Consider the following 13,748-nt stretch of genomic DNA (forward strand, 5'->3'; position numbering starts at 1 on the left):
GGGATATGGATGTCTTCAAACCTATCATTTCATGTGCTCTTCCACAGTGTGGGTGGGTGTCTGGAAAGCAATGGTATCTCTGATCATACCTGATCACTGTCCTCCAGCGTTTGAATGAAGGGAGCAATCAGTATTCTGTATCTTTATGGTGTGGCTGAAAGAAGGTAAATGTCCATAGTCGCTGCTGGGAATATTTATTGTCCTGGTTTCGCTGTAGCTGACAGAACCATTAAAAATGATATATATAACCCTTTTAGCAAAGGTATAGGGGAAGGGCTTACGATACCATGGGCTAATGATACTGTGTGATGGCACCATTCTGCACAGGCTACATTTTTAAAGCGACAGCATTTTTTCAAGATAAAATCAAGAGTTTCTGGGCAGAATCTATTTCCATAAAGAGCAAATGCCTTAATTTAATAAAGTGTTATGGTTGGTATCTTTCTTTGGTGATGGAGAAGGAAAATTGCTATGGTAGTATTAGCTCTGATGGAAGATACAAACCTTTCCTACCAAGATGTACTTAATTCATTAGCATTTAGCATGGGGCGTGTGTGTGTGTGTGTAATATATGCACATATAAATGGGAATAAGTTGCTGTCTTTTGAATTGCTTTGTGAGCCTTCTGGTGATTCAGTGTTCTCTGTTTTAGAAACCAACCAGAGCACCAGTATGAACATATCATTAATCTTTGTATGCTGCATATATTCAATAAATACAGTTATCATATTGTACTTTACCTGTTCAGTTCCTTCATGTTACTGTTGTGCAAAAGGCAAAAGACACTTCACTTGAAATTCTGTATGTAGCCTTATGGGGAGGTTAATGTATTTATTTGATATCAAGGAGAATATACATTGTAATAAGCTCTGGTGCTGAAAGGGATCCGACTTGTTGACTGACTTATAGACACACGACAAGACTGTTTAGTGGCAAGACGTACTTAACAAAGCATCGCCTGCTTCTCAGGTTAGTAATCATGAGGATGTTCTGATAGACGCTTTCCCTTGGAGACTCTCAAAGTGCTTTGCAAACTGCAAAGATTTATAGCACCCCTGTTACTTACTGTAAGTAACTATTATTGGCTTCATATTTAAAGGACGGGAAGAGACCCATGGATTCCTGACTTGCATCTTTCTTCCCCCAGCTCTGCTCACATCATTTAACCCCATTCTTTTTTTTTTTTCTTTTCTTTTTTTGTTGCAACATAGCACAGCTCCCAGGAATCCTGCATGATATCCCAGTGATAGGAGGCATATAATACTTTTGATAAATGAGGCTCTGGCATGGGTTGAAGTACATAGACACTGCATAAGCAATAGAATCATGGAAAATGTAAAGCTGGAAGGGAGCTCAGGAGGTCACATCTAGTCCAACTCCCTACTCAAAGCAGGACCAGCCCCAACTCCATCATCCCAGCCAAAGCTTTGCCTAGCCAGGTCTTGAAAACCTTTAAGGGTGGAGACTCCACCACCTCTCTGGATAATCTGTTCCAGGGCTTTACTACCCTCCTAGTGAGAGAGTTATTCCAGATATCTAACCTAAACTTCCCTTGCTGAAGCTTGAAACTGTTGCTCCTTGTTCTGGCACCTGCCACTAATGAGAACAGTCCAGCTCCATCCTCTTTCAAACCCTGCTTCAGGTAGTTGAAGGCTGCTATTAAATCCCCACTTAGTCTTCTTCTCTCCAGAATAAATAACGCCCAGCTCCTTCAGCCTCTCCTCATAAATCATATGCCCCAGACCCCTAACTATTTTCATTGCCCTCCACAATTTGTCCACATCCTTTCTGTAGTGGGGGCTCAAAACTGGACACAGGACTCCAGATGTGGCCTCACTAGTGCCAAACAGAGGGGAAGAATCACCTCCCTTGACGTGCTGGCAACACTCCTACCAATTCAGCCCAGGATGACATTAACCTTTGCAAAAAGGGCACAACGTTGGTTCATATTCAGCTTAATGTTCACTGTGACCCCAGGTCCGTTTCTGCAGAGCTGCTGCTTAGCCAGTTGGTCCCCAGCCTGCACCGGTGAAGGGGAGTGTTCCCTCCTAAGTGCAGGACTTTGTACTTGTCCTTGTTGAACAGATGCATTGAATAGATGAATAATATCTCCTTGATGAGAATAGTTATCTCTGCATACTTTATAGCCAGCTATGCCATGCTTTGCTTTATGTTCAGAAAGCCTGCAAGCATTAGAAGATCTAGTATAAAGCTGTGCACCAGTCAGGTGGCATCTGGTTCAAACTCTACATCTGCTTGGGCAAAGCAATAGCATAAGACCTTGTGGCGCAATGGTAGCGTGTCTGACTCCAGATCAGAAGGCTGCGTGTTCAAATCATGTCAGGGTCAAATCAGACTCCTGGCTAGATCTCTGTGTCCAGGAGTTTATTTCTACTTAAGTAACTGAGGGAAGTGGGCAAAGCTTGCTGCAGACCTTAAAGAAAGCAAAGCTGGAAGCAGATTTGCTGCTACTATTGTACATATTCATGGTGCCATCCTTTTTCCCTTCCAGCTCTTCCTTCTGGTCACCTCGAACCCTGATGCTTTTTGGAATGAGCACGTGTGGCAGGAAGGCTTTGACTCTGCTCAGCAGTGTGTTTGCTGTCTGTGGCTTGGGCCTCTTAGGAATTTCTGTTAGCACTGACTATTGGCTCTACCTGGAAGAAGGAATCATCCTGCCTCAAAATCAGTCCACTGAAATCAAAATGTCACTGCACTCTGGGCTCTGGAGGGTCTGCTTCCTGGCAGGTATGTAAAAAGAAACTTGTACAAAGAAACACTGACTGATAGTATTGCATGTGGTCTTAATGGGAAAGGGCCGTCTCCAAGAGCATGCAACTGGGAGCCAGGAATTTTAGCTCCTATTTCCATCTTTGCCACAGACGTCCTGCGTAGCCTTGGGCGAGCAACCATGCCAGTTCGTATCTCAGTTTCCCTAGTTGTCAAATGAGCAAAACGTCCTTCTCCCACAGGGGAAGTGTCATTCCTCAGGATCAGGTTGTAACCGTGCAGAGAAGTGGTGGCACACAGCTAGGGTGCCCAGAAGCACAGGAGAGAAGGAATTACTCCCAGCCACTCTGACTTTCCTGGTTCTTCACAGACTTCATCAGCAAAAGAGCCTGCAATTGTTCTGGGCTGAATAATACAACATTTTCAGAAGTCAGCTGCTTTGTTTTGTTCTTTTCCCCCCTTTGGGACTGTCAGTAAACCAAAACCATCAGTCCTTCCTACACCTTGAGACAGGAGCACTCCCCTGGGAGGTATTGGGAGGTCCCGATCCTGCCCTTTTTGTTTATAAGAGGGCCCGAGATGCATGGGGAAGGGGAAGGGCAGGATCATAACTGTGCAGTCCTGTTCTGCAGGACCATTGCCAAGCTTGCACCCCTGGTTGAAAAGAGTCCCGGGTAGCAAAGCCAAGATAACTGCCCTGAGGGGTCTCTATCTGTGGCAGGGCTGGGAATCTGTCTACGTCTCCTGCCTCCTGGTGATTTTACCCACAATGCTTTCCTTTTATATTAATAAGACATTTTATATCAAATGTTAAACTTTTGGCCTCCTCATCCGACTTCTCTCTACCCAGTTTATGAGTGTATGGTCTGAGGACATCTCCCAGACTGGTAATTAGCTTTCAGGGCTTTTTCATAGCAGAGAGCAATGGTTTACATTTAGTTCATTAAATAAACCTTAATAGTGCAATCATCTCACCCATGCATTTACCACATCTTGGAGCTGTTTTTTTCCTTTCCACTGCCTTCCCAATACATTTTCTAAATGGCCAACACGATGGGAATGCTGTATCAATTGAGTTGACATATTTCTGAGCTATACGTGAGTCCCGCTACCACTACTCCCTTGGCTATCATTCTTTCAGCAGTGACATTTTAAAAGCCAAACAGCTGATCCCTCAAGGATATAGTAATGGATATTTTCACCAGACAATTGCACTTAGGACTCAAAGAACACCAAAAAACCCAGGTTTGCTTTATATGCCCGGATATGTGTTTTATTTTAAATTAATTATAATTTTAATTAAGTTAGAAGCATGATTCAGATTCTCCTTCCTGCAGGTGAGGAGCGTGGCCGATGTTTCACTATAGAATATGTCATGCCCATGAACGTGCAGCTGACATCTGAATCAACAATAAATGTTTTAAGTAGGTAATTTTTTTTATTATATCCCCTGTTCTTTGCAGCCAGCTAAAGTGCTAAAAGGTCACAAAGGCAGACAAGGTTTCATAGTTTTAGGGTCGGAAGGGACCTAATAGATCTTCTAGCCCGACCCCCTGCCAGGGCGGGAGAACAACAAAAGAACCCTAAACAAAAAATGGGACTCAAATGAGTCCAGCCATGTAGGTATCCAGCCTCTTCTTAAAGACCCCCAGGGTAGGGGCCAGCACCACCTCCCTTGGAAGTTGGTTCCAGCTCCTAGCCGCCCTAACTGTGAAGTAGTTTTTTCGGATGTCCAATCTGTACCTCCTCTCCATCAACTTGTGCCCATTACTCCTTGTTATGCCAGCGGGGGCTAGGGGAAACAGCGTCTCCCCCAAACCCTTCTGGTTCCCCCTAGTGAGTTTATAGACGGTCACCAGGTCCCCCCTCAGCCTTCTCTTGTGGAGGCTGAATAGGTTCAGGTCCCGCAGTCTCTCACTGTAGGGTCTGCCCTGTTGTCCCCGGATCATGCGGGTGGCCCTCCTCTGGACCCTCTCCATGTTGTCCACATCCCTCCTGAAATGGGGCGCACAGAACTGGACACAATACTCCAGCTGCGGCCTGACCAGCGTCGCATAGAGGGGGAGGATCACCTCCCTGGCTCTACTCGAGATGCACCTGTGGATGCACGACAAGGTCCGGTTAGCCCTGCCAACCATGACCTCGCATTGTCGGCCCATGTTCATCTTGGAGTCAATAATGACACCAAGATCCCTTTCCGCCTCCGTGCTCTCAAGTAGGGAGTTCCCCATCGTATAAGTGTGCTGCTGGTTCCTACTACCCAAGTGCAGCACCCTGCACTTGTCCGTATTGAAACACATCCTGTTCCTGTTTGCCCACCCCTGTAACCTATCCAGATCCTTCTGCAATCTCTCTCTCCCTGCTAGCGTGCTCACCTCCCCCCAAATTTTGGTGTCATCAGCGAATTTAAACAGGTTGCTTTCCACCCCAACATCAAGATCGCTGATGAAGAAATTTTACAGGTTCTTTGGGTAGATGTGATATTTTTTATTAGACCAACTAATAGTTGGAAAAATTCTTCTTGCCAAACTTTAGGGCACAAACGCCTTTCTTCAGCCATAGGGAAAGTCTGGTGGTGTCTCTGTGCTTTCCTGGGTAGCATGGAAGCCAAAATGCAAAGTGCAGGCCTGTGAAAATACCAATGTGTGACAGTAAGGTTCAAAGGGAACGGGAGACAATAGGTGTGCAAAGGCAGTTGGGGGGCGGCGAGGTGATAACATGTAGCTGGTAAAATGCAGACAGTTTACCTGAGGTTATCAGATGGCAGGCAGGTTATAATGTGCCATAACTTTATGACCTGCCTGCCATCTGATAGCCCCAGGTGACCTGTCTGCATTTTATCAGCTACGTTTTATCACCTTCTCCCCCTGCACCATTACCTTTGCACACCTATTGTCTCCCGTTCCCTTTGAACCTTACTGCCACACATTGGCATTTTCACAGACCTACATTTTGCATTTTGTCTTCCATACTACCCAGGAAAGCACACAATCACCACAGACTTTCCCTATGCCTGAAGAAGGATGTTTGTGCCCAAAAGCTTGCAAAGAGCAATTTTTTTGGTCTAATAGAAAATATCACATCTATCCAAAGAACCTTGTCTGCCTGTCTTTAGACCAACAAGGCTACAACCAAACAACCCTAAGGGTCACAAAGAAATCCCTTCAAAACACTGAACATAGAGAGAGACTTCTGATTTACTGTTAATGGTGTGTCGTAGTGCAGGAGCTGGCGTTTACATGCAATTCCAATTGTTACGAGGTGAAGTGCTAGAGATGCTCCTAAGTATCTGTCTCCCTCTGAAGGCAGGAAGCTCACAGGTCTAGAAGGTGTCAAACTTAGAGGCGCATCTACACGTGCAATTAATTCAACTGAATAAACTCCGGTACAGTTCGTACTGGAGTTTATTGCTCCCGGGTGCCACGTTTACACATGTACCTGGAACTGCAGCACATTGAGCCAAGTCGGAGCAGCCCTGGCTAGCAGGGGACCTAGGGGGCCAGCCTGCCAGCCTGGGGTTGATCCAACCTGGCTCAAGGTGCTGCAGAGGGGCTGGCTGGGGTACAAGTGTGCTCCAGTGCAGGGCTAGCCAGCAGGCAGCCCCTGCACTGAAGCACCCTCATGCTCCAGTCATCTGGGGCAGCATCTACACATGCACTGTGGCACCCTAAATAATGCCACTGTAAGATAGTACTTGTGTTTACAAGTATTAACCTATAACAGCGTTTATTAGTTTACTGCAGTTTAATAGGACTGCACGTGTAGACACCGAGACTTTACTGTGGAGCTAATTAGGCAACTCCGCAGTAAGCATCTCATGTAGATGTGCCCAGAGGAATTTTCCTGTTGCAGGAGTTGTCAGGGTCTGTTATTTACTGGAGTACATGGGTTTACATTTGCTTCTTACTGGATGAATAGTTTGCAGGAATGTCTGTCCTCGTATATTTTGTATGAGTCGTCTTATGTTGAGTAGTCCCGGTGAGACAACTTAAGGAGGGACTGGCTCAATTCTCCCTGTATATTCCTCTGCCTTTACAGCTTTTCAGGCTGATTGAACCTTGATGACATGTTTTGATTTAATAAATACACGGGTTATATGCGCTGCAGGAAAATACTGTAGTGGGTGGTCATTGATAATGCTGCATGTGGAAACCAGTGGGAATTTGAACATCAACAGATGTTTGCTAACCCTACTTCAGTGTAAGTGTGGGTAGATGTACAGAAGAGTGAAAGAGGGTGCTGTTGCTCAGGTTAGCCCAGTGACACTCACCCTGCACTTTCATTTTTCTCCCTGTCTTTTAACATTTAGAGATGATTCGATCTGCCACACCATTCCCTTTAGTCAGTCTCTTTTTCATGTTCATTGGGTTTATACTGAGCAACATTGGACACATTCGGCCCCACAGAACCATCCTGGCCTTTGTATCGGGAATCTTCTTCATCCTGTCTGGTGAGTTTTATTAGCAAGATATGACCCTTGCGCTTCCTAACTCATCTGCCTTGTTTGCATATGGAGAGTAAGGCATCTACCTTGTATTTAAGGGAGAAATAATAGGAAAACTCTGCAAATGTATAAAGCTGCCATAAACTGGCATTAGTATTTTTTTACCATACTCATATTCAAAAGAAAATCCTAAATTTTAAGCTACATCTGTGCCACAGTTTTTAAAGTAGAATATTCCATTTAAGTCTATTAACATTTGCACATTATGGCTATACTCAGGAAAAAATCTGTCAAGAAAAATGGTTTTATGACTAAATGGACGCTTTTGGAAAAGAGTCCTTTCTTCTGAACTTTTCAAAAATTTGGGGGGGTTTCTTTAGAAGCTTTTTGTGAAAATATTCATAGGCATAATACTTTCCCAGTCAGCTCTAGTTGTGAGCCTGTCCCTTATGATATAGAATCATAGAAAATGAGGGTTGAAGAGACCTCAGGAGGTCACATCTAGTTCAACCCCCTGTGCAAAGCAGGACCAGCCCCAACTACATCATCCCAGCCAAGGTTTTGTCTACCTGGGTCTTAAAAACCTCCAAGGATGGAGAGTCCACCACCTCTCTGGGTCACCTGTTCCAGTGTTTTACTACCCTCCTAGGGAGAATATTCTTCCTGATATCTAACCTAAACTTCCCTTGCTGCAACTTGAGCCCATTGCTCCTTGTTCTGTCATCTGCCCCCACTGAGAACAGTCCAGCTCCATCCTCTTTTGAACCTCCCGTCAGGTAGTTGAAAGCCGCTATTAAATTTCCACCCCCTGCCCTCCCCTCAGTCTTCTCCAGACTAAATAAGCCCAATTCCCTCAGCCTCTCATCACAAGTCATGTCCCCCAGCCCCCCAAACATTTTTGCCACCCTCCACTGCACTCTCTCCAATTTGTCCACATCCTTTCTGTAGTGGAGGACCCAAAACTGGACACAGGACTCTAGATGTGGTCTCACTAGTGCCGAATAGAGGGGAAGAATCACTTCCCTTGATCTGCTGGCGATGCTCCTACCAATGCAGCCCAGGATGCCATTAGTCTTCTTGGCACCAAGGGCAAACTGCTGGCTCAGATTCAGCTTATTGTCCACTGTGACCCCAGGTCCTGCTTTTCTGCATATCTATATGATACAGATAAGGTTCATAGTACACAAGTCTTAGCCTCAGAAATTCCAGCTACTAAGCAAAAGAAAGTCCATATTAATATTACACTGCATGATATAACCTATGATTAATGATGGAAAAATATTTGATCCTGAAACAATTTTGGTACTTCCAGAATTTTTTTAGTATTCTCTAAGATTATCTTTTAGTATATGTCTTGGTGCCTTTTGGGGCTCAGAGAACTCTTCATTGGGCCTCCAAGTCATTCATTATGGGATAGAAGTGCTAGCCCCTTAACTGTCTGGCTTGGTACTCAATTGATGTCATGAGATATGGAATTTTGCGCTCAAAATCTTGGACTCCCATGTTTTAAAATACAGGCCATTAATTTCTTATAGTAAATCAGACGCATGAGATTTTAGAACTTTAAAAGAATCATTCTCCATGAGACAAGTGAATGTTTTATTCATAATGTTAGCATAGTGCTAAACAAATAGCTGTGACAGCTAAGTCTTAAAGCATTTTTGTACACAGAGTACTTGTAATTCAGAAGACCTTGCTTAAGAACATAATGGTTTGACTACAATGACAAATGCACCAGTTAGCTCAATGAGGTGAAGCATGTTTCTCTAATTATTCTAAGTGCAGCCTACTTGCTTTAAATTTTAGGTATGAATTTTGCCTTAAAAGAAAAAGGAACATGAACGTTTTGTATTTTTGCTGGGGAACATCTTCCTGCTGTAATTCTGCCCCATCTCTTTCCAGGTTTATCTCTTGTGGTGGGGCTGGTATTGTACATATCCAGCATCAACGATGAGATGTTGAACAGAACCAAGGACTCTGAGACTTACTTCAGTTATAAATATGGATGGTCATTTGCTTTCTCGGCTATCTCTTTCCTTCTGACAGAGGTAGGTACTTGGCCATGTGAGCTCTCTGAAGCGCCTGTAAGAAGTATGTTTAGTTCCCAGGAGTTGATCATTAGTCAAGCTTCGTAAAAAGGCTATTATGGAGAGCAAGATTGTGATGGGGCTTTTAAATGCAAGATCATTTCATCATTCATATAGGGAATGCATTTGCACAGTAAGAGAAACAGAGGGCTTGATCCTAGGACCTTCAACTGAGCCTGCATCCTTTGTCAGATACTGCAATGTAGCAGATGGCGTACATCATTCAGGAGGAGAATGCTTTCGTAACGGGGCTGTTATCCTTGCTCTATAGAGGGGAAGAGAAATGAAATTTCTCTGTGGCTTTACTGAAGTCACAAACAGGGCAGGAGGACCCTAGTTTCCATGCACCCACACTGCTGTCCTACTCTTCTGTCCAAGTTCGCTCCATCGTTTCATGGACATTTTCTTCCATGGGGATGCCAATGCAGTCCAGAAGTAGCATTTGCTCCTTAGGGTTAACTGTAAGGCCAGTCCTATTTGCTACGAGTCACAGCTTGTTTCTTTCTCCCCTTCAGAGTGCCGGCGTGATGTCCGTTTACCTGTTTATGAAAAGATACACCGCTGAGGAGATCTACAGACCTCACCCTGGCTTCTATCGCCCACGGCTTAGCAACTGCTCCGATTACTCCGGGCAGTTCTTGCACCCAGATGCTTGGGTACGCGGACGCAGCCCGTCTGATATTTCCAGTGACACTTCCCTGCAGATGAACAGTAACTACCCTGCTCTACTTAAATGTCCAGATTATGATCAAATGTCATCCTCCCCGTGTTGAATGGCAATTAACTCCTTCAGCTACTTGTGATGAGGAGCAAGCCCCCACTGTGTCCTGACTTGGTTCATTGTTTGTAGGCCGCTCTTCCTTGGTTTATTGTTTGTAGGCCGCTCCTCCAGGACAATTGTCTATTTATAGGATAGTCAACCATGTTAAACATTGGCTAAAGAGATTTCTTTCCAAATGATGCTTACTTGCATATCCTCATCCTCCAGCCATTCCACACACACAGCCCTTTGAAGAGAGTAGCAGCTTTGGGTGTGGAATACATCCAGGATCGGGCTTAGCGAGTATCTGATCTCAAAGAGCTACTAATAGGAAAAAAAAAATGTTTTTTGGTAGGCAGCAAAAAGTGTGTGTTTTGATGGTATTCATTTTACTGTGGATTTCTTGTCATGAAGGATATGTGTACATTTCTAAGTAATAGTAACAATTACAAAAGTGCAAATTGTGTCTTGATTTGAGATTTACTATGATAGATGTTTCATCGTTGCTGTGTATTATTTCTAATCAGGTAGTAATGATCAATAACCATCTCAGTCAACTATACCTCACTATGGGATTTTCCAAAACCTATACAGGAGTTAGATGCCCGCTTTCCATTGACTTTTGATGGGATCTGAGAACAAACTTCTTTAGCATCTTCTGCAAATCATACCCCCAATCACTCATGTTAAATCTCTGTCCACTATGACCATGGTGTTACTTTATACTGTTAGTGCAAACTACTGATATCACAAATGCAAACTATTGAGGCCAGATCCACACTTGGTATAAACCTTCAGAGTTCTCTTACTTCATTGGAGCTATTTTGGGATACCGCAGATAAAAATCCACCAGAGTTGCTATATCTCACAAAAAGGGCATGCATTATTTCAAGCTGTACCTATTGTTTATATTACTATATGCCTTATTTTGTCTCTTTGTTGTTCTTAAAGTCCATGCGATCCACTTTGGTCTTGGAAGACTGAGAATTAACAGTGTGCGCCTAGCAATCTATTGTACATAACATTCAGAGAACTGAAAGGTGAAAATCCATATAGGGTACTGTTATGAAAAGGATAAGATTACTGAAAGAGCTGTGTCAACTGTACAGTTTCTAACCTTGGTTATTTTTTTTTTTACCACTTTGGAAAATGTGGGTTTGTAAATAGCAAAATCCTACAGGAGTTCTTTGTATATCTGAGTTTTCAGTTTGACTGTACTATTTTACTTCAATTAAAACAAATGTAATGTACTGACTTGCATTCTCCTTGCAATGTGTTAGTAATAAGCATTGCTCTATTTTATTATTTTTTTACAAAATATTCCAAAACACAGTCCTAATCTTGTACTAGGCCCCAACAGTGTGGACTCAATGCATACTGAAGTCAGTGGGATTCCTTGCCCCAAGTATACGAGTCTCTGCTAGCAGATACAGTATCAGGGCTAATCCCTATCCATTCCCTCCAGGGCAGAACAATAATGTATGTACAGTTTCATTTATTACATTACACAACCAGGGCATCGTTTTATAAATAGAGTTTTATTTATCTCTTAATTCCTGTACTTTCTTCCCTAGGGCACCAGTTTCTCATTAAAAAAGGAATGGATACATTTGATGTAATTAAGCATCAGAGCAACATCAGCTTTTACCTTCTTAACTTAGCACTTGCTGTTTATTATTCATAAACAGAAAGTGATCTGCTCTGGCCACGGTAGGGATTTAGGAACTGACCTGGTGTCGCCATGTCCTGAAAATGCTCCCGGTCCCCGATTCAGGTGAACCCCCCTCGTTAGAGCAGAAATTAGATCTGTGCTGAAATTTCACCAGAGCCTCAGTGGCTAGTACTTAGTCACAGACTGCAGAGGAATGAATGAGGTGCTTCTGTGCCTTGTAGCCACAGTGAATTAATTGGGACAATCAATGCAGTCACTTTCCCTTGTGCACTGGGATTTGTAGGCTCCAGCTCCAGTCCATACAGGGTGCATCTACACATGCGCCCCACTGCGCAGTTGGTGCCAATACTGCAAAGTCCCGGCAGTGCACGAGTCGTTTCCAACCCTACCGCGCAGTACCTCATTGCTACCGTGCAATAGTAAGTGCCCGCCGACGCTATGTCGCCATAGATTGTCAGTACAGCAACGTAGCATCTTGTGTAGATGCGCCCACAGTAGTGTTACATGTCACTGCAGTTTTGTCAGCTGTTAAATTTTCTGACTTTAATTGTTCATCTTGTGAACATTTGCTTACAGAATGAATTCAGAACAGAACCATTTTTATCTGTGTGAATTAGGATAAAATCCTAATTAAGGAAAACCTTCCCCCCAAATGGGGTGAAATAGGAGGGAAAAAAATTAATTCCAGAAGAAAAAGCTATATCCACATTTGTCAAAATAAGTGCCCACTGAATGAGGCTACAATGGGATTATTCTAAATCATCAATGAAGAGTTTCCAAAGTGAACTGTCAACTTAATTTTAATTAATTCCAGCATCTTTGTGTTGAAACCTGAGAAATACTGTTTGTTATTACCCGCGCCTGTTAAAGAAGGCTGGGGACAGGAGAGGAGGAAAGAAATCATCCTTATTACAAAAATCTTCTGCTGGGCTGCTTAAAGCTCAGAATAATTCATGAGCTCAGGCTATGAAAAAAACCACTGCATGGATCATTTTGCCTCCAAATAGAGTTTGAGCTTAGTGGAGGTGTAAAAGCTCCTCTTCAGGGGCCATATCTCTGCAACACAAGTTCTAAAATGTTTGTTTCAGGGTGTGTGAACAACTTGGGTGACTTTGAAGAGAGATTTTTTTGTTCACTGAAACTTCAGGCGCAAATTGCTTCCCATTGCATGTTATTTCTTCTGGGCATATTTCAATGGGAAACTTTCTAATGGCTTTCATAGGAGCTTCTTCCTGTTCACAGAAGTTATGGAGGGGCGCCTAGAGTCCGAATGAGGGGTTACTCAAGTCCAAAAGGATTGAGAACCACTGGGTTAGATTTAAGCACAAGTGTAAGTGCTGTGTTGAACTAGGACCCTCAACTGTCTAAATGGCTGCAGAGATGCCTGTGGGCAAGTGTGCTGAGTCTGGCTAACTCGCTGCTTAAACCTTCATGAGGATACCCCCAACCCTATCCTCTAAGCAAGAACAACGCCAGTCAGTCTGCCTCCATCAGCATGTAGCACACAAATGCCGTTGCTTCTGCACTCCTCGCTGGGAGAATAGCTCTAGCCCAGTTTGCTGGCGTTGGTGTTGCTATTTGCTGATGGCTCAGATGTTGCTTTTGTTCTCTCAGCTACAATAGTCATTTTATACTCTTGGTCAGGTTGTTTGAGGGGCAAACCCCAGAGAGAGTATTCTGGACGCTCAAAAGAATAGCAGATCACTCAGAAGAGTTGTCTCCCATGCCTGTGTTCGCTAAGGCAGTAGAGCCCCGAAGGGTATATAAAAAATAAACCAAAACAGTAAAATTGTTATGCAACACATTTCTTTAGACTGGCCTAGAGATCAGATTTATATAAGGAGCTCAAAAAAGAGCCAAGGGTAGAATTTTCCTTTGTACTGATTTGATTTTTGCAACTTAGAAATCTCCCAGTTTTTACAGAACGTCTGACATACAGAGATGCTGCACCTTCCACAACCTCCCAGTTTTTACCAGAAGTTGAGAGGTAAATTAGAAATGTAATTGTTTTATTTCACTGGCATGCCAAGGGAGAACAGCTTTGTTTTACAGCTC

General features: G+C 43.5%; 1 protein-coding gene and 1 non-coding gene across 2 annotated transcripts; both read left to right on the plus strand.

The window, feature by feature from the left end:
• The first annotated feature begins 2,277 nt into the window (after nt 1-2,277).
• On the plus strand, nt 2,278-2,349 carry TRNAW-CCA. The gene has a single exon. It is a non-coding gene; the product is annotated as a tRNA-Trp (tRNA).
• A 170-nt stretch (nt 2,350-2,519) lies between these two features.
• Nucleotides 2,520-10,074, plus strand: CACNG5 (calcium voltage-gated channel auxiliary subunit gamma 5). Its single transcript, XM_006017355.2, has 5 exons — nt 2,520-2,748; nt 4,068-4,154; nt 7,040-7,180; nt 9,077-9,222; nt 9,777-10,074. The coding sequence occupies exons 1-5, from the start codon at nt 2,541-2,543 to the stop codon at nt 10,032-10,034; spliced, it is 840 nt and encodes a 279-aa protein (XP_006017417.2). The 5' UTR covers nt 2,520-2,540; the 3' UTR covers nt 10,035-10,074.
• Nucleotides 10,075-13,748: the final 3,674 nt, after the last annotated feature.

The sequence above is a fragment of the Alligator sinensis genome, unplaced genomic scaffold, assembly GCF_000455745.1.
Source record: "Alligator sinensis unplaced genomic scaffold, ASM45574v1 scaffold282_2, whole genome shotgun sequence".
NCBI classification, from domain to species: domain Eukaryota; kingdom Metazoa; phylum Chordata; order Crocodylia; family Alligatoridae; genus Alligator; species Alligator sinensis.